The sequence below is a fragment of the Argiope bruennichi genome, chromosome 7 (genome assembly GCF_947563725.1).
Source record: "Argiope bruennichi chromosome 7, qqArgBrue1.1, whole genome shotgun sequence".
In the NCBI taxonomy this organism is placed as follows: Eukaryota; Metazoa; Arthropoda; class Arachnida; order Araneae; family Araneidae; genus Argiope; species Argiope bruennichi.
The window spans coordinates 83,419,767-83,439,435 of record NC_079157.1 but is presented as its reverse complement, the minus strand read 5'-3'; the positions used below and the strand labels follow the sequence as shown (position 1 = coordinate 83,439,435).

The 19,669-nt window shown below is 25.7% G+C and overlaps 2 protein-coding genes across 4 annotated transcripts in view; one reads left to right on the top strand and one right to left on the bottom strand.

Annotated features, from left to right (window-relative positions):
- Positions 1-5,618, top strand: part of LOC129976215 (DNA ligase 4-like) — a 29,070-nt gene extending 23,452 nt beyond the window's left edge. For all 3 annotated transcript variants that reach the window (XM_056089667.1, XM_056089668.1, XM_056089666.1), the window contains exons 16-20: positions 2,482-2,614; positions 2,712-2,850; positions 3,412-3,509; positions 3,915-4,064; positions 5,340-5,618. In XM_056089667.1, coding sequence (XP_055945642.1) covers positions 2,482-2,614; positions 2,712-2,850; positions 3,412-3,509; positions 3,915-4,064; positions 5,340-5,520 — 701 coding nt within the window. In that variant the 3' untranslated portion in view covers positions 5,521-5,618. The remainder of the gene's footprint in view (positions 1-2,481; positions 2,615-2,711; positions 2,851-3,411; positions 3,510-3,914; positions 4,065-5,339) is intronic.
- LOC129976217 (uncharacterized) lies at positions 5,579-17,836 on the bottom strand. The gene is made up of 6 exons (XM_056089669.1): positions 17,752-17,836; positions 15,602-15,683; positions 9,740-11,364; positions 9,586-9,634; positions 6,859-7,025; positions 5,579-5,921 (listed from the first exon to the last, which is right to left on the bottom strand). The coding sequence occupies exons 1-6, from the start codon at positions 17,763-17,765 to the stop codon at positions 5,699-5,701; spliced, it is 2,160 nt and encodes a 719-aa protein (XP_055945644.1). The 5' UTR covers positions 17,766-17,836; the 3' UTR covers positions 5,579-5,698.
- Between the last annotated feature and the right edge of the window lie 1,833 nt (positions 17,837-19,669).

Genomic DNA, 19,669 nt, shown 5'->3' with positions numbered 1-19,669 from the left:
ATTTTCATAATTAAATAGCATAAAGAATTCAGGCTTTAATGGAAACAACTCAAAATGTAAATTTAGAATGTTTTATTGACACACTATTTCCAGTTCAATTGTTTAAATGTAAATAAAGATTTGTTGTTTTGTATTCATTTCTTGTATATTCCCCTTTTATCTGCTAATCATTGGTCAAAAGTAAGAGTTTCTTGAGGGATTAATAATTTTTACTGAATTTTGTTTCAGATAAAGTCTGATTGGTATATTTATGAAATGTAGTAGTTTGTGTCGAATTAGCATCTCTTCATTCATCATACATTAGCTGTAAAAGCTAAATCTCATATTCCTCTTTCTTTTGAATGTTTGGCATGAAAGATAAGCATAACAGTTGTCCTTTGTGCACTTCATTTAAGCATCTAGAATTAGCAAACTAGAAAATAAAAGCTGACATCAACATTTATATTGAAATATTTTTAATTAGAATACATCTTTGCCTAAATTATGCAATTTTATAATTTTTGAATTCTCTAAAAAAAATACTGAATTTTCTTTAATAAGGTTGGGAATTATATCTGATATATTCTAACTCTTACTGTATTATTTTGTTTAATGGGAACTATTGCTAATATCTATAAATTTATAAAAAGAAGTATTTGTAATTGTAAAAGGAAGTAATGCTTGCATTTTTGCAATGTCCCAATAAATCTGTTACACATACAATAATGACATTTGACAGACAGGTAGACATGATAACTCAATGTGCATCTGAAAGCCCAAATTTCAAATCCTAATGTAGAAATTTTTTATATATTTTTTTTATCCCCATTTGTCTTAATATCATTTCTAATGATTATGGGGGGGGGGGTTGTATTTATACTGAAGAAATTTATTTTCTACTTCTAAAGTAATTTACTGCATTTGGAGAAAATTTTCACATTTCTAGAAAAATTTTAAAACAAAATAAAGTTTTATTATCTTTTTGAGATTTTTTTAAATCATTATGCGAGAAATTTTAATTTAAAACATGTGTGAACAAAATACCGTTTTTCATTGATTTTAAAATTTTTTTCCTGGTGATTTGTTTTCCTGATCAGTTGAAAGATTTTCTTCACTGACCCACAAAAATAAATGCAGATGAGTAGGGAAAAGTTTTACTTTGCCATTGATTTGGCAGGAAGTGGGGGGGGGGGACCAAATTAACAAACCAAAAATCTTGAAAATTATATTTATATAATGTAAATTCCAATAGTATCATTTGTAGCATTAGATTTCTAATTTTATTCTCTGTCTCTTTTTTAAGTGTTTTCATTTTTAGTTACTACTTTCTTGTATTTGTAGTATTAAGTATTGTAATCGTCAAAAAATTCGAACTCGAGAGTTTTGATGAATGTCCATGTTTTAGATCTCCCTCAGTTTCAGAAACACATTTTTGGAAAATGTCTGTCCGTCTGTAACTCAAAAATGGTTAAACTGTCTAAATGGTTAAAAATTGGTATCCAATCTTTATACCAAATTTGTAGATTTCTTTCACATTATGAATAAAATTTATTCAGTGGAAATCGGCTGTTCTAATAGAACGAAGAGGGCAATATATAGAAAATTTGGTACAAGTATTTAATAATTGTAGTATAGACACCTATCAGATTTCAAGCCAAATCCAGCAAAGGGCTAGCTGTTTGCTGGTTTGGACTTTCAGAAACATAAATGCGATAGCTCAAAATTGCAATGACTTAAAAATATCAAATTTGTTATGGAATTTATTTTACTACAAGTGTAATTTTGTGTCAAATTCTTGTTTCATTTGGTTGAAAAAAACACAGTTCGATTTTCGGGTTCTATTAACCATATGCCAGTGGATTATTTGCCAAAAAAACTCGCCAAGCATGACATGTTAGATTCAGTAAGATTCATGCCAAAAGTTAATATTCGTAACTGTCTTACACCAATGTCATACAATGCATTCTCTGGCATAACAAATTTATTAAAGAATATGCGAGAAAGTTTTCGGGAGACCACTCCCGCTGATTTAAATCATTTGTACTTTATCAAGTGTTATCATTTTCATAAAGAAAAATTTGTATACAAGATCTATATATAATATATATATTCATATTTTTATTTTATGTTATTGTGGTTTTGATTTTTTTGGCATTCATCATGTCACAAGCAATATTGTTCAGGTTCCAATAATTGGTAAATAATTTAACTAATACCTGTTTGTAAATAAAAAACATCTTTATCCCCTTGAACTGCAATTTATTTTCAATCAGAAGTAATTGATATAGAAATAGTCCCCCTCCCATTAAAAAACCCCACTTCCCTATACACAAATAAAACTTTTTATAAAGCATCAAATCTCAATAATTTCTGATAAATTCAACTATTTCTCTTCAGTTAAATTTAGAAAGTTCATAATAAACCAAATTCGTCATTTCAATTCAAGTGATTAAAGTGCTTTGTTGGCTGGCAACAGGCTTTTAAAAGATATTTTTCTTTTAGGTAACAATACTTTCTGTGTTGTCTGTGATAAAACTACAGTTAAAGTGAAAAATATAATAAAAACTGACATGTATGATGTTGTGAAGTGTGAATGGATTGACAAGTGCATACAAAACCAAAGGTTATTGTCATGGTAAGTATACGCAATCTACAGTTGAAATCGCATTATTTATTCATAAATTTAATATGTTGTTTCATTTGGTATTACCCTAAATTTGTTGTTAATTTAGGATTCCTGATGATTTGATACATGCAACAGAAAAAACTCGTGATAATCTTGGAGAACTTTTTGATAAATATGGAGATAGCTTTACTGAAGATGTTACCGAAGATTCTTTGATGAAAATATTCAGTAATATTCCAAAAGAGGTAAAAAGAGCATTTTTATTTGGTTTCACTTTAAATAATTTTCATCTGCTCTTTGTTTTTATTACTGCTTATTAGAATATGGAAGATTTATCAACTTAAATTTAATGTGAAACCACATTTTGAAATCAATCTGAAATTCTCTTTTAAAATATTACAAATACTTATACTACTATACAAATGTATTGTCATTGTAAGTATACACAATCTATGTATTATTTTTGTACTAAATTGTAATTATATACAAGTTTGTATAAATATAAATATTAGTAACTATTTAAAATAGCCTGTCCACTGGTTTCATTTACTTATTTTTATAGATTGAAAAACAAATGTATTTAATTTAATGCATATTAATTAATAAATTTTGAATATGACTTCAATAAATACATAAATTTAATATTTTTCTTTCAATTTTTGAGACTTCTTTTCCCATATATTTTTAATTCACATGGTTTTGTTGACTTTTTTACTTCATAAATTAATGATAATGAGAAGATTTTCTTAGATTTCATTCACAGTAATAAATAAAAAAATGGTATTGCTCTACATTCACTTTTTTAGGAATGGATGAGTGTAGAAGTATCTAGTCGACAAATTGCTGAAATGGAAAAATCTTTATTTTCTGAACAATCCCCATATGGTCTGTTTAGGGAATGCTGGTGAGATATTTTTACTAACTTCAAGTTCTTGTATTTTAATATTATCTTTAAGCACTAAGAATTGCTTATTATTAATCCATTGGTACTAATCTCTTAGAAAGTCAGTTCATTAATTAGTTTTAACACATATTTTTGCTTATTGAAACAATTTTTAAAACTGGTAACAGTAATTTAAAATATTTCTTTGAAATTAATAATTTGATATTTGAGTCTTTAAAAATAAAGCATTTGCAGTAATTTGGTAATTGTGAATTCATCTATTAAATTGCTATTTAATTGCTTTCATTTTGTGACTTAAAAAAAAATATTTAATCATAACTTATTCATGTCATAAAAATACAATTCTGAATCAGTATTATTATCAATAACTATTAATATATTAATTATTATCATATTTTGTTTCAGGATATTCATAAAATCAAAAAATGATGATGTTATTCCATTTGAAGACTTGAATGAGGATTGCAAGATATTATATTTTCAACTAAAATTACATGGAGCTAATATGTGTAAAAGCACTGATGATAGAACTACTCATATCATTATACCATCTTGGTAAGTCTTTGAGGAGAAACAATTATTCATCTATACTTTTGAGTAAAGTATTTTTCTAGATTTAAATAATTCACAGCCATAAAACTGAATTGAAAATTTGTCTTTGAAATTTTAACATCAAGCCTAAATAACTGATCAGAATGCCTTTGCAAAACACAAAATTGTTAGAAGATAAATTAATTAAAATATCAACAAAATATATGAATTTTTAAAACCTAAAACAATGTAATGTACCATTTGTCATTTTGAATAAATTTGCTAGCAAACTTTTTTGTAAAATAATTATTTGCTTTTATATATAGTATTGGGGAATACAATTCTTGAGTGCATTCCCCCAAATTCTCTTGTTGATAATAAATGGCAGATCTTATCCAATTTTTGTATTTATTTACACCTGGGAAAGAATGTAGGCAATTTTGAAAAAGCAGAGTGCTTTGTTGAATTTTTTTCCCCACTTCATGTGTGCAATGACTGTCTTTAGTGTTATTCTTATATAGAGAATAAAATGTTCATTAACTCATCGACTGGCAACAACATAGAACTTGTATCTCCTTAGAAAGTGATACTTAAATGTACAAAGAATGACTTTCTACATTCCAGCCAGTTGAAGAGTCAAGCAGAGTTCATATGGAAAGATCTGTAAATAAGTCTAGAAAGCCAAACAATCTGGATGATTCATTACTGAATAAAACTTCTTACATCAAAATTAACAAAACAGACCATTATGTCTGTGAGAAGTCTTTTGTTGTATTTTTTTTAAATTGTGATGTGACACCATGTAAAATGCTGTGGAAAATAGATAATATGACAGATTTAGGTTTTATTTGGTTAGTAATTACTTAGATAATAGATGCTCATTAAGAAAAGGTCTAAATTAAAACATGTTAATATTTTTCCTCTATAACTTTAAATTATATTGTTGCATAAAAATCATTTTCTACTATTTAAAAATTATATTATTGGAAAGCTAATCTTTTTATATTTAACATATTATACAATATTTGTCATTATGTATATAAATGACATTAGTAAACCACGATTTATAGCAAATGCATTTTTTTGTTTGTGTTTTGTTAGAATAAATCTTATTAGTGGCATTAAACAGGTTTTAAACCTGTATGAGAAAAATTTAATATCAGATGGTTGTATAAAAGTTACAAATTTCCAATTAATACTGTACTATGTATATTCATGTTTTTTTTTTTTTTTTCATTAAAAGTTACATTTTTAAAGCATATTGATACTATTAAAACGTTAAATGCAAAATTCTTTCAGTGATGGCATGTCTGAAAAGGTTTGTGAATCCATGGCACAGTTGAAAAAAAGAAATATTCACATACTAACTGAGCAATGGGCACAAGACAGCATAAAAGAAAACAAGCTTTTGAATGAAGAGGACTATGAAATAAAAAAGGAATCAGTGGATAGTAGTGATGAATCATTGTTTTCTTTTTAGAAAGAACATTTAATTTACTATATGTACAAAATAAATTATTAACATGTCAGTACAAATAAATATTTTATACTTATTTTAATAAAATGCATTTTAAATTAGCTTTGTTACCATAACAAATCATAAATCACACTTGCTTAAACATTCACAGTACAAAAATACACTTCAATAAAGAAGTCTTTCAAGAAGACTCAGTCCTGTTATTTTTATCTAAATATAATTGAAATTTGTCAAGGTATGTTTTTGTTGCAATTGATAAATATTTAGATGATAAACCATATTTTGATTTTGTTGTGGACTCATCTTGTTCAGAATCGAATTCTATCTGCCTTTGTTTAGGGCTGTCATAATCAGAATTTGTACTTGAAGATGATGTTGATATTTGACGAGTCATTTTTTTACTTCTAAAACAACAAAATAAAGATAATAATCAATCAATATATTATAATTTAAACACTTTCTTAACTCAGTATACAATATTTCAAAAACAAGTTATATAATTGCTTTTAATATACTTTTCACTGTTTAGAGAATTAAAAAAAACATGTAAAGAATTTTTTTATATATATAAAAGTACAAAGGAAAATATATTTTTCTTATTAAATTGGTATTTAAGCAATCCATAAGATATGTTCATCCTTTTCCAACTAACTGTTAAAGAATTATTTTCGAAGTACATAAATTCTGAAGTCTCTATCAGACATCTGTTAAATTAAAAAAAGTTATATAATAAGGGGGGGGATGTACTATTTTTAGATAATTATTATAAAATACAGAAAATGTTAAAATTCTAATGGTTATTACACTGTATAGTAAGCATTATACCAAATATATATGTGTAAGGTTTAAAATTAGTTCATTATATTCTGCTTCATACAAAAAAAGCAACAGATTTCAGCGAACTATTTTTACATGTATTGAGTTACTAATAAACATTATTATAAAACATCATTATTTGCATATGCACATAACTGAAAAATATTCTTAGTTGGACCAGAACTTGAATAAATCATCTCTAAACTCAAACTTGAAAATTTGAAATTAAATCTTATACATATACAATTTTTGGAACTGCATGACAAAGCAATCTGGGTATAATTCACTTTAAAACTTTTATCTTGTTTCGTTGTATTAACTGAAATTTAGAAATTTCCATTCAACTTTTCTACAGTGTTGTTTTGAGATTTTATACAGTTCTGACCCAAAGTTTGAAGGATCAAGTAATCTTTGTTTAGTACATATGTATATAATGCCTTCACATTAAAATAAAATTATAAATTTATAAATATATATATATTTTAATTTTTAAAAAATTAATTCACACACACAAAAAGTACTTACCCAGAATCCCTTAGTATGGCCATGTCTACTACTTTTGCAGATGTATTGTTTTTCTGCTTTTGTTTAGAAGATCGTGAATGTGATTTAAGAGCATCGGTTTTCAGTGCGGGGGAATTCTTTCGTTCTTTCACATTATTATCTTTCATTGTCGAATCATTAACATGCCTCTGTAAAAAAACTTGATAAATAATTTCATATTTCACAGTTATGACATCAATAATTGAAATTTAAAATAACTTTATCAGAAAGAAATAATATATAAACTCGGAATTTAAATACTAATTCCCAAATAATCAAATTAGTAAATCATTTATTAAAATACATTGCTCACTGCTATTTATAAACGAATTATACCCAGTAAAGTCGTAAAATTGGAAATCTGATGTGCTATTCAAGTCTGCTGGGATGATCTTGTTCATAGGCACACAGAAGTTTTGTTTTAGTTATTATATTTAAAAATATGTATGTGTCAGTTTGATTAAAAACAAAAGCAGATGTCTAAAAAAAATGGTGTAAATTTTAAATGTCTTAATATAAATATTAAATAGATTGATTTATATAATTTTCTTTTTAATTAATCTTAAATCTGTCATTCTAATTTAACACGTAATGTGATTCTATATCCTTATATATATGCACAGTGGTGACCAAAATTGTGGACACTCAGAAATTTGTATATTTTCTAACTTTGTATGCTTATAGAAAATGTAACGTTTCACAAAATGCAAATTCTTACATATCATTTTAAAGAGAATTTAATGCTGATTTCAATACAAAAAGTAAAATTCAAATATTTGCAATACAAAAAAAGTTGAGTGGTAATAATTATCGACATACATTAGATGCTGATGACTGCAGTGAGTTAGTAGGTTAGCCTATATTTTTTATTACAGCTTCAATTTGATGTTTCATTGAGCTGACTAGAGTTTTAAGCTCTTCCTTTGTTATTACAGGATGCCAGGAAACAACTATAACCTGAATTAATCATCTTTTATTTGACGAATGCTTCATATGTACAAGAGTTTTCAAATAGTGTCATAAGTTCTCAATAATTTTGAAGTCAAGACTATTTCCTGGTCAGCTGTGTAGTAAGGAGTTGAATCCTGCTGAAAAATAAATGATGCATTGTTGGGAAATAGATTACTGATGGGAGGTGTAAATTTTGGCTCTAGAATAGTGTCAATGTATTTTCTTGCATTTAATGTTCCATCAATTACATGAAGGAGATCAATATCATCTGGTGATAAGCATGACCAAATCATAACATTAACTGAATTCTTCATAGTTGAATGCAGTCAGGGTGTAGTTCTTCGCCTATTCTGTGTCTTATCTATTTTTACCATCACTACAGAATAACAATATGTTTGTATCATCACTCCAAATAACTTGTGATCACTGATCATCTGTCCAATTAATGCATTCCTTTGTCCACTGCAATCTTGTTATACGCTGCTTAAATTGATATAAGGATTTTTTCGTTCAATTCTACATTTTAGTCCAACATCTATTAATTTTCCCCTGATTTTTCTTGAACTGACATAAATGCCAACATCATTCAATTGACTACTGATGGCCGCAGATGACATTCTTCTATCTTGGAGAAGAATAGTCTTTTTATTTTCCTGTCATCAACAGATGTGGTTCATCTTTTTCAGCCATTTCCTGTTTTATTTTTTATTGAATTTGTTTCCTGGTATTGTAAACAAAACTTTTGGACTCCAAATATAGTCACTGAACCACCCATCTATCTTGTAATTTCAGCATAGGAAAGACCACATTCATGTATTACAATAATCTTGGTTCTCTTTCTAGGAGCTCAATATATTCTTTGATTTGATGTCATTCATTCTTGACTAAATATTAGAAATATTTACAAAAATTCCAACTATATATTAAAAAATTTTAACAAAACTTCTAACTTGCAATTTAATTACATAAAAACAATCATACTTCTACAGAAAAAGCACAATAATGACTTGTTCCAACTTTAAACATGATGTTAGCTTCTGCTAGCAATTAATAACATTTGATTGGTTCCCAGAACAAGAACAGTGATTTGCCAGAAAAGTTAAAAATTACAATCCACTTCATCATTTTGTTTGTTATTCAGATTACAGTAAAAATAACTTTTTATTATTTTTTTACTAACTTTTTATAAAAATAACTTTTTTTTTGCATTCCAAATATTTGAATTTTGCTCTTTGTATTGAGATCAGTATTTAATTCTCTTTAAAATGATATGTAAAAGTTTACATTTTTTGAAATGTAACATTTTCTATAAGCATACGAAGTTAGAAAACATAACGATTTTCAAAAATGTCTACAATTTTGGCCACCACTGTATATAATACATAAGATATAATATAAATAAACATTCAACCAAGAAAATTCTGTTACTTTACAATTCAACTTAAGAAAAAAATATTGTTGTGTTTTATTAATTTATTAAAAAGTGAACATTTAATAATCAATGATTTAAATTCTTTTTTTAAATAAATATTGTAGATGTGAAAAAATGGAAATATCAGTGTTATAAATTTTTTCAAGTTCATGCAAATTTCACTCATAAATCACACTAACTGAAAATCTGTTTTTCAAATGGTGCAGATGTTGAAACCAGTTTCAGTTTCATTCTGTTGAAATCTAATTTCATCATAAATTATTTGACAATTAATCAATGAAATATCCTTTATGTATACTTTGAAATTCAAATGAAGAATAACTTACCTCATCTGGTACTTTATTTCCTGTTGAAGCACGCTTAGATTTCCTTTCACTGGAAATTAAAATTTACAATCAAAATTTTTTTTTATCCAACTTAATAAAGAGAAAATTTCAAAAACAAAATTTAAATGCAAATGTTTTAAAATAAAGAATTCACCTTTTATAAGAAGTTTTTAGCACTTGATTATCATTATAATCTGGTGCATCTGATGAACTGTTTGATGATGCATTTGTTTTGCCTTTCAACCGTGGAGAACACTTGAGTTTATGGGATTTTCTTTTATGGGAATTTGCATTCACAGTTGTAGGAGAATCATGTTCTTTTTGTAAAGATGAAGAATCTTTTTTCTCCCTTTTAACATCAGCAACTACAGTCAGTTGTTTATGATAAACAAGTTTATCATTATTTTCAATAGCGAAACTGGTCATAGTACTGGTTGATGTTTGTGTTACTTTCTGTCTTTGTTCATGACATATTACATTATGAGAACATGGCACATGAATGTCTTCATTACAGGTTTCTACATCAGCACAGTTTATAGTTTGTGCTTGATTTAATATAGATTCATCAACTTTGTTATTATTAGCAAAAGATTTTTGCTCATTTGATTTTAATGTATTTATTTGATCTTGCAGCTCTCTGATTTTATCACTATGTACCTCTAAAATATTGAGAATGTAAGGTATGTCACTTTCTGTTGCTTTAGGCATATTTTCTTCTTCTGGGTGTGCCAAACAGCATGATTCATGCTGGGATAAAAAATTCGAAACTTTTTTATGAATCAAATCAATTTTCTCATCTTGCTGCTTGAGATATTCCCAAATGCTTGATAATTCATCAGAAGATGCATGAAGATTTGTACTACCAAAAAACTTTTCAGTTATCTGCACGGATTCATCACTTTGTTTTAATGAATTTGCATTATATTTTTTTGATGAAAAATTACATGTACAAGTCGTTTTCTTCCAACAAGTTGGACACAAAATGTTCCTGTTTTTTATTGCATTTTTATCTACCATTTCTTTCTCAGAAGTTTCTTCAGATTTTTTGGACTCCCCTAATCCAGAATCTGAAGAAGTGTGCCTTTCACATTTGGGGAGACTTTTTTTCAATTTAGAATTCTGAACTTTAGAACAACAACAATCTGGAATATCCATAACTTGAAGCATTTCTGGCTCTTTTGAATTTGATGCACATGGAAGCTGAGTATGGTTATAGATAATACAATTATGACTGGAATTGGCAGTAACGTTTGATTCTATGTGTTTGCAACATGTTTTATTTGAAATAATATCTCCATCTTCAGATTTACATCCCAAATCTTTATCAGATTGTTCACTATCTACAGCTAACAGAACTGATGAACTATTTTTTGGTAACACATGTTGTATACCATTATGCCCTTTATTGGTCAATCCAGTACAATTTGTTATGCAAGATGGACAAGCAGGATTGAAATATATCTTAACTGGCAATATAGTATTATGATCCAAGATTGTATTAGTTCTTTTGGTAATATCTTTAATTCTCTTAGCAACACCGGAATCAATTTCTAATTGTTGTTCATAAGATGTATGATTTATATTTCTGTGTAATAGATTGTCTGGTGTAGATAGTAAGAGATTGCTTTTTGCAAGCATATCACTTTTTAATTCTGATTGAAGTTGAAAATATTTTGACCTAGTATGAGGTCTGGGATCATCCCTTTGAAAATTTTGTTTTGATCCATTGTCAGCAATATCAGATACCACAGATATATCAGGGACAACTTCTTTATATTCCTGAAATAGTTGCAAGATACTACTTTAAGCAATAATAAATTTGTCTAAGCACATTTTGATCTTGATAGTATAATCATAATGTACATAATAATAAATTAATGAACAGAAAAGGCATAAGATAAATTTTTTCTACATCACAAAGAAATATCTCAGTTCAAGTAACAATAAATTTAGTAAACAGAAAAGGAAAAATAAATTATTTCTACATCAGAAAGAAACATCTTACTTCAAGTTGATAATATGCAGAAAGCAAGTAGATTGTATAGATGAATGATATTTTTTTATAATTTATTCAGATACAGAATAAGAAAAAATGCAGTGAAGCTGTTTTTGTATTACAAATTGTATAACAAAAATATGCTGCATTGGATTTTTTTTTAATAAGCTAAATTCATTCTTTTAAATTTAAAAATAAAGCTAAAAGTAAAAGCTTAAAAAGTTTCTTTTAAATATATTAAGCTCATATTATAAACTATTAAACTGAGCTAGTGATAATCTGCATAGCTTTCCAATTAAGGATGACTTGTATGTAACCCTAAAAACTATTATGTTTGAAATTCTTGATTAAAATTATACTTCAAAGCTACAGTTTGTTTAAAAGTAGTCATAACAACAGAATATTATTAAAATGCAAAGTAAATAAAAGTAAAAAGCTAAGGAGTAGAAAGTTACGACAATCATTTTTTATTCTTTGATAATAAATAATTTTTTAAAAAATAATCTTAAACTTAACACAAGTTTGAAATAGTTAAAAGCTGAACCTCATAAAAATGATTTCAATCATAAACAACAAGGAGTAAAACAAATATAATTGATTAAATAATAAATTTATGCAAAAAGTATTTTAGATTTTATAAATATTGTAGAATTATTACATAAAAATTAACTGATCTCAAGAGTGTTAAAATTCATTTTTTAAAAAAACTGAAACCTGCTTTTTATAGAAATGTTTCATGATAGTAAATTAAAAAACACATTTTGCATCCTAAATTAAATTAACTGTAATAAAAGATAAATTTTTATTATATATTATATATACATGAGAAGTTGAAAGCCTTAAGTTTTTCAGTAATAAAAATAGGGGGGAAAGTTATAAAAAAAATAACAAAAGCAATGTCATGAGCAATAATTTACATTGCCTCAAATAATGTGAATTTGAAATTCTTAAACTAGCAGATAACTAAAGATGAATTATTCATTAATAATAATAATGAAAACTTATAAATTGAAAAAAAAAATTATATCTTAAATATAAAAAGAATATTTTTCTTTTATTATTAATAATACATATGTAAAATAGTAAAACTAATAATAATAAACACTTTAAATTTACTATGCAACAAGTTTTAGAAAATTGTATCTTCTGGAAAGCTCTAGCTTTAAATTTCCAGTATTAACATAAGAATTCTCAAAATATATGTCTTGATCACAACTGGAATCTCAAAATTGCTCAAGTCCTCCTCCCTCTTTTTGTAAGCAGTAATCTTGACTGAAAACATTAAATTTTCTTAATAACTGCTTTTAATTTAAATTCTTTTACTCGACTCTTAATTTTCAACTTCAAAATCATAAAAAGAAAGAGAGGAAAAAAAAAAAAAATTTTTTTTAAGAATTTTTTATAGAAAATTTTAATGAAAAAGAGGTGTTTATATATAACTAATCAGAAAAAGTTGAGAGTGGAAAAAAATTGTGAATGTTCTAACTGTGTTTAATTTACAAGGCTCCATATTGTACCTTTTTAATTTTTGAAAAGAATTCGTGAGAACAGCTGATGGAAATAAATATACAGAAAAGAATAAAGATCCCTTTATTATTTCTGATTAAACTAGGAATAATAAGCATTGATAATGCTATGTTTAGAAAACAATAAAACAAACACTAAATGAAAAAAAAAGAGAAAAAATCACGTAGAAAATAAATTTAATATGTGTGAAAAAAAAGTTTTGCTATATGAAAGATTTAAAACATGTTTCAAAATTGAAGTGTTTTTAAATTTGTAAATAATCTTTCCAAATTTAAATATCTTTATATTAAATGAAAAAATTCCAATTTTTTAATACAATGAATATATCTACATTGACTGTTAGTCCTTTTAAACTTTTTTAAACAGAAAATTTACTTAAAATTAGTGGGGGAAAAATAACCTTCATTATTCAGAGCAGTAAATAAATGCTGAATTATTAATCAAACACTAGAAATCAATTTAAAAAGAAAAAAAAAATGTCCAATGAATTTTTTCCCTTTAAAAATAATTGTTTATGAATGTTTTCATATAAGTGGATGTTACTATCTTTTAATCACGTTGTTTTATAAAATTATAATTCCTTAATGATTTTCTTGAAACATAGCTTGAGTATTCTGGAAATATAAATAAAAATATATTATTTCTATATTCTTTTCAAGCAGTTATTTTTCCGTATCTATCTACATATAAAATAGTAATATATATAGCACAGAAATCATTCTGATTACTTATTGTCGAACAACAAGTCAAATGTAAGCAAACCATCATATGAATTTCAGATTGCTTCATTTAACATTTTTACAGTTCTACTAAACACGATGCTTCGCTTAGATAATTAATGGAAATGGAAAATATTACTAGAAAAATTCTGGAGAATGTTCACCATGTTACTAAAAAATTCATTCAGAGGGAAAAAATATAAAAGAAATCAAGAAGCGAGCTTCAAACAAAGCATAACTGAGCTAAAAAATAAAAAAAAAAGGCTTAACTGTCACCATATAGATAATCAGTATGACTTAACAACGGAAATTGAGTTCAAACCTTCCAAAGCAATTATCTTACAAAAATGGTTATTGTATTATCTTAAGACTAAAAAAAATATCTTTTTAATGATATCAATTTCCTTTTCTTACAATTTCCCCCTTAATTTTAATAATATCTTTTAATAAAATTTCATACATAATTGATTCAATGAAATGTTTTTAAATGTTGTAATGAAATTAAAACTCATCTATCAAACAGGCGGTACTTATTAGTTAAGGGTAAAAGAGTTCAACGTAGTATATAACTAAATTGGCACAGCAATCCTATAAGCGTACTTTTAACTTACGAATTTTGTTCAACAAAATGATTAAAATAAACTTTTTGTTTGGTTGCTTGTTTGTGGCAACAAAATTATTGCCAATCTTCACTATAAGTATCAAACATTCAGTTGCATGCTTTCGCCAATTAAAAACTATGCAGTAGGATTTTCACTTGCATTTCTTTTTTGTAATATGCACATTTTCTTTTTAATTTGAAGTAAACTGATTCAATAACAGAATGATTTTAAATAATATATATATATATACGCTTTTTATCTGAATCATTTAACAACTTAAGAATTCGAACTCAATAATCTAGTATTATGGGCAAAAATGTTGGTTATATAAGCCAGTTAGTTATCTTTTAAAAAGAAAAATAAATAAAACTATTTTTATATCAAAAAAGAAACTATACAATTTTAATAATGATATAAATAAGGTACTGCTTAGTTATCTTGATTTTATTGTATGCAATTTTGTATAAATTTTTTTTTTTTTTTTCAAATTTTCAACTTTAAAAATTGAAACATTAATATTATTTATTTACTGTTTAATTTCTTAATAACAAATATTAATATTTTAAGTATTTTTAATAATACTTTTTTATTTTACTTTAATATTATAATAAAATCTTATACAAAACTGGAATAGAAGGATATATTTTTCTTCTCAGTAACTGTTATTTTTCAAAAATTTGGAATAAAAAATTAGGTACCGATAAATTATTTAAATTTATAATGCTTGCTATTGATGTTTTCAAAATTAATGATACTAATGATTTATCCAGCATTTAATGCACTTTTACAAAGAATAATTATAAAGATAAGGTTCTGAAGCATATTTTATTTAATTTTATTCCATCTCAAAATTAATTTAACAATTTTATGCTGAACATAAAATTGTTAAAATAATAACACTAATAGTGAAAACATAGTGAAAAGTAAAAGAATATGAGCAGAAAATAATCTTTTATTTATCAAAATTCTACTTTTTGAAGTAAATTAATAGTTTACTGCCAGCCTGAGAATAATTCTGTATAAAAATGAAATTTGATTTGACAAATTAATGTAAATTTTTGAAAAGTTAATTCTGTAAGCAAAATTTTTTCTTATTTAGATGCATTTGCTACAAAATTTCAAACTTCTAAACTAGGATTTTATAAACTTTTGAAAAAACATGAAAAGCATACCTTTCGAGCAATTGGTCGAGGTGGAACTATAGGTATATCATGAATTTCTGAAGAATCTGAATTTCTGGAACTTGGGGATGTACTGCAAAAATAGAGAATTCAAGTCTTCATTTTATAAATAGCTCAAATTCTTAAAGTCAAAAATTTAATTAAGTAAGAAGTAAACTACTGTGAAATATATAAGCTTTGATTTTTTCTTTTTTCAAGTAGCCTTAAAATGTACAAATGACAAGAAATTTCTTTTTATAATTAAAATTTCTAAGTAGAAGAAGCAACATGTTCAATTGAAAAAAGGATAATTTGCATTTATGTATATATTTTCTTAAACTTCCACAAATGGAGAATAACTATGGATTACAAAGAGATGATTAAATAGAAAAAAAAATGATTTTAAATTAAAATTCATTTTAAAAGCTAATTTTTCTAACCTGAAAATTGTAATAACAAAAAAATATAGTATTCAGAAAGTTAACAATTTATTGACAATACAGATGTAACATTTTATTTAGATTACTGTTCATAGAAAAATATTAATTTGATGCATACTTGTTACCTTAATAACTGAAAATTATAGCAATTCATAAAATAAATAAATAAAATCAGCAAAAGTGTCTTGCCAAAATTATCTTAAAAACTCTCTAATAAAGTCTATCAGAATTTTTGATAATTATATTAATTTGCATAAGAGAATCAAAAAAGGGTTTAACTTGATTATTGTGTCATTAAGAAGTATAGGGGCTATTTTGAAATCATAATTTCATAGTCATAGTTAGATGATGAGGTTTCAAAATGATTTTGAGTTAACATTCGCTCTTCAAATTTCTATACCATACCTACAGCTGAACATTTGACCCAGAAAGTTTTAATATGCAGGACAAAACAAATTCTGGTTTATTTTTGTTGTGCTGTGCCATGGCATTAGCATATATATCACATTTCAAACCTAATACCTTCTAGTCTTGAAGCTCATATTACTTCCGACAAGACCAATGCAATAAAATAGTAACTGATTTATAGTATTATGACTTTTTTCAAAGGATAAAAATAAGTAAACTTAATTAGAATTCAATGTAACATGTGTTTTCTAATAATATGTTGATCAGAACATGTTGAGTATTTAATTTAATCGATGATCTCTGAAACATTTAATAGATGTTTCAAATGCTTCAAAGTAATAAATAATACAATTTATTAAAGTAATTTTCTTAATTCCATGCAAGACCATACAAAAAAGAAATTCACAATTCCAGTCTTTACGCTGCAAATGGATGATTATCATTCATATTTTGTCTATAAATAAAAAATAATAATAAAAACAAGCTACCTTTAGTAACTAACTCTTTACCTACCATATTAATAGCAATGTCAACCAACTTTGATAAATGGTATCTTATCCCATGAAAAGAAATATCTGTTGTTTTTTTTAACTGTACCTGCACACTGTACATTAAGCATTTTGTTTCGTTTGCTATACTTATAAAGAGAAGTAAATATACAAAATAATTGAAACTAGGGTGTTATCAAAATTTTATATTGATTGGTTGATTTTATTATAAAGATATCTTTCAAAAATGGGAGATGGCCAACCATTGATGATGTATTTAATGGTCATGAGTTTTCATATGAAATAAAAATTGGCATAATCAGTAGAATGGTGGTAACTGGATTAAGAAGAAATAACTTTTTCCCCAAGTTTATTTATTAATATTTACATAAAACAGCTTAAGATAAAGAAGAAAAATATATTAGATAGTAAACTGCATAAAATTTGAAATAAATAAATGCTGAGATGTGAAATCTCTCTATTACTTTTTAGGTGTAGTACAGTATAACATTTTGAGTAGTACAGTATAACATTTTGAGTTAGAATTATAAATGCATACTATCAAATGAATCTGAATACTTTATTAAAATTTTAAAATCCGACATTAAAGAGCTTAAGCATTCATAATACAATTTTATTACAGTAAATCATTCATCTTTATATGAACCAAATTGTCGAAATTCTATTGGGAACTGGAACTGTCCTTTGAACGTTGAGAAAAGACAACTCGTAGATTTACAAAAAGTTTTAACTACAATAAAGTCAAACAAACAAAAATGAATATAAAGAGCTTCTTTTCAGAATTTAATAAAATTGTATATCTTACTTTTGAGCAGCCATAATTTTATGTAGATGAGAGTTGTTTTGGGTAACGCTAGTGTTTTGGGTGAGTCTTCGATGTTTGTATAGATTTTGATTTTCCCGGTAAATAATCGATTCAACACAGGAATCTACAAATCGATTAAGATGTTTAAATAAGAAAAAAAAAATGGAAAATAATTTTAAATTAATGCATAAATTAAAAAATTTTGGAACATATTAGTTTCAAAATTAAGCTAAAGGAATCTTTGAAGAAGAATTAACATATTCTTGCATATGAATCAATTAAATGAATGTAGTGAAAATTCTTATTTAAACTTGCTTACTCTCATTTGAAGTGAAGAGAGGTGATTTTGATTATGTACGATTGTCAAGATTTCGTTAAAAGTATGTTAAAATGTTATCGAGCATATTAAATGCTAAAGTATGACAGCCTTTGATGCTACATATCCGAAATAAAGCCCTGATTTTCAACTTCATTTAATATTATCTCCAACTTGAGAAAGGGTTCAATTCATATAACTTCAGAAAAGTAAATTCCGTTGTTTGTTAAATGTAGATTTGTTTGGAAATATTCTAAACACGACAAAATTGTAGTAATTTCTAATAAGTAAAATGATTATTACTGCAGGCCTTCTAAATAAATTTAACTTAAACATCAATCCGTTGCAATAATTGTAATCTAGTTAATGACATCTCTTACATATTATTAAAATACATAAAGTATTCTGCCCATAGAGAAAAAAAATTTCAGTGAATTTTCAGTTCATCTTCCTTTTATAGTAAGTTGTTGCCAATAAAAATCATCTGTTAATAATTCTTCCAAGTTCTCAAATACATTTGTTAATTGCAACATTTCAGCTCCAAATACCCTGCATTACTGTATATCTTATTATTCATTCATTACAGTTTTAATTCAAGACTTCATAATATTTATCATGAATAAATTAAAAAAAAGTCCTGACTTTCATGTTCTTTTCCACTACATCAATGTAATAAAAAGTAGCTGATTTATAGTACCATGATTTTTTCAATAAAAAAAAAGTAACAATTCAGTTTAACATCTGATTATATGTCTTTCTATATATGTTGTTCAGACATGTACAATACTTTATGTGATTATATCTAAAGCATTTCATAGTTTTTTCAACCTAAAATTTTTATCTAGACATACTATTTTATTCTAGGCTGTTGATTAATTAATTATAAAAATGCTAATTTAAAAAAGAAAAAGACTTGTCCAGATGACATAAAATATATTTACAGGTAATGCATTCCATATTTATTCAAATTTCAAAGCTTAGCATGACATTTTTGATATCCAAATTGCAGTAAAGGCTGTATGACTCTAAAATAAAAATAGATGGCCATGGCAATCTTGTTCAAAAAAATAATGAGTAGCATAATTTTGTTAAGTAATTTCTTAACTTCAAGGCTACACCATAAAAAGAATTTTACAAAAGTTGCTATTCCAGTTTCCATGCTGCAAATAGGTGATAATTCATATTTTGTTTATAAAAAAAAAAAAAAAAAAAAAAAAAACTTGCTGCTTTCAGTAACAAGGTCTTTATGTCAATCTTGTGGAATGGAAAGGCAGATAATAGTGCAAAATCTGTTACAAAACATAACCCATAAGTTTACTGGATTACATCAGAAGTTATCATTTTCCACATTAAGTAAAATTCACAGAAAAAAACATATTTTAGGCATAGCAAATTTTATGAAGAACATTGAAAAATTCCAGATATCAGAAACAAGAACAGCTGGGAAGAAAATTATTTGTCTATGAATTTTCAGCAAAATATTAATAGCATCTGATCTTTTAAATAAACACAATTTTTAAAATAACCCATTGTGTAATATGTGCTAGGAAATTAATAATTTAGTCTCTATTCTACTCCATGGTTCAAGATAATTAACCATTT

Bases quoted from the DNA above. Each gene is read 5' to 3' on its own strand.
- LOC129976217 (XM_056089669.1), bottom strand. The intron at 9,635-9,739 runs GTGAATTCTTTA...TTTAATTTCCAG, and splicing joins CTAAAAACTTCTTATAAAAG to TGAAAGGAAATCTAAGCGTG. The intron at 5,922-6,858 runs GTAAGTACTTTT...TTGTTGTTTTAG, and splicing joins GCCATACTAAGGGATTCTGG to AAGTAAAAAAATGACTCGTC.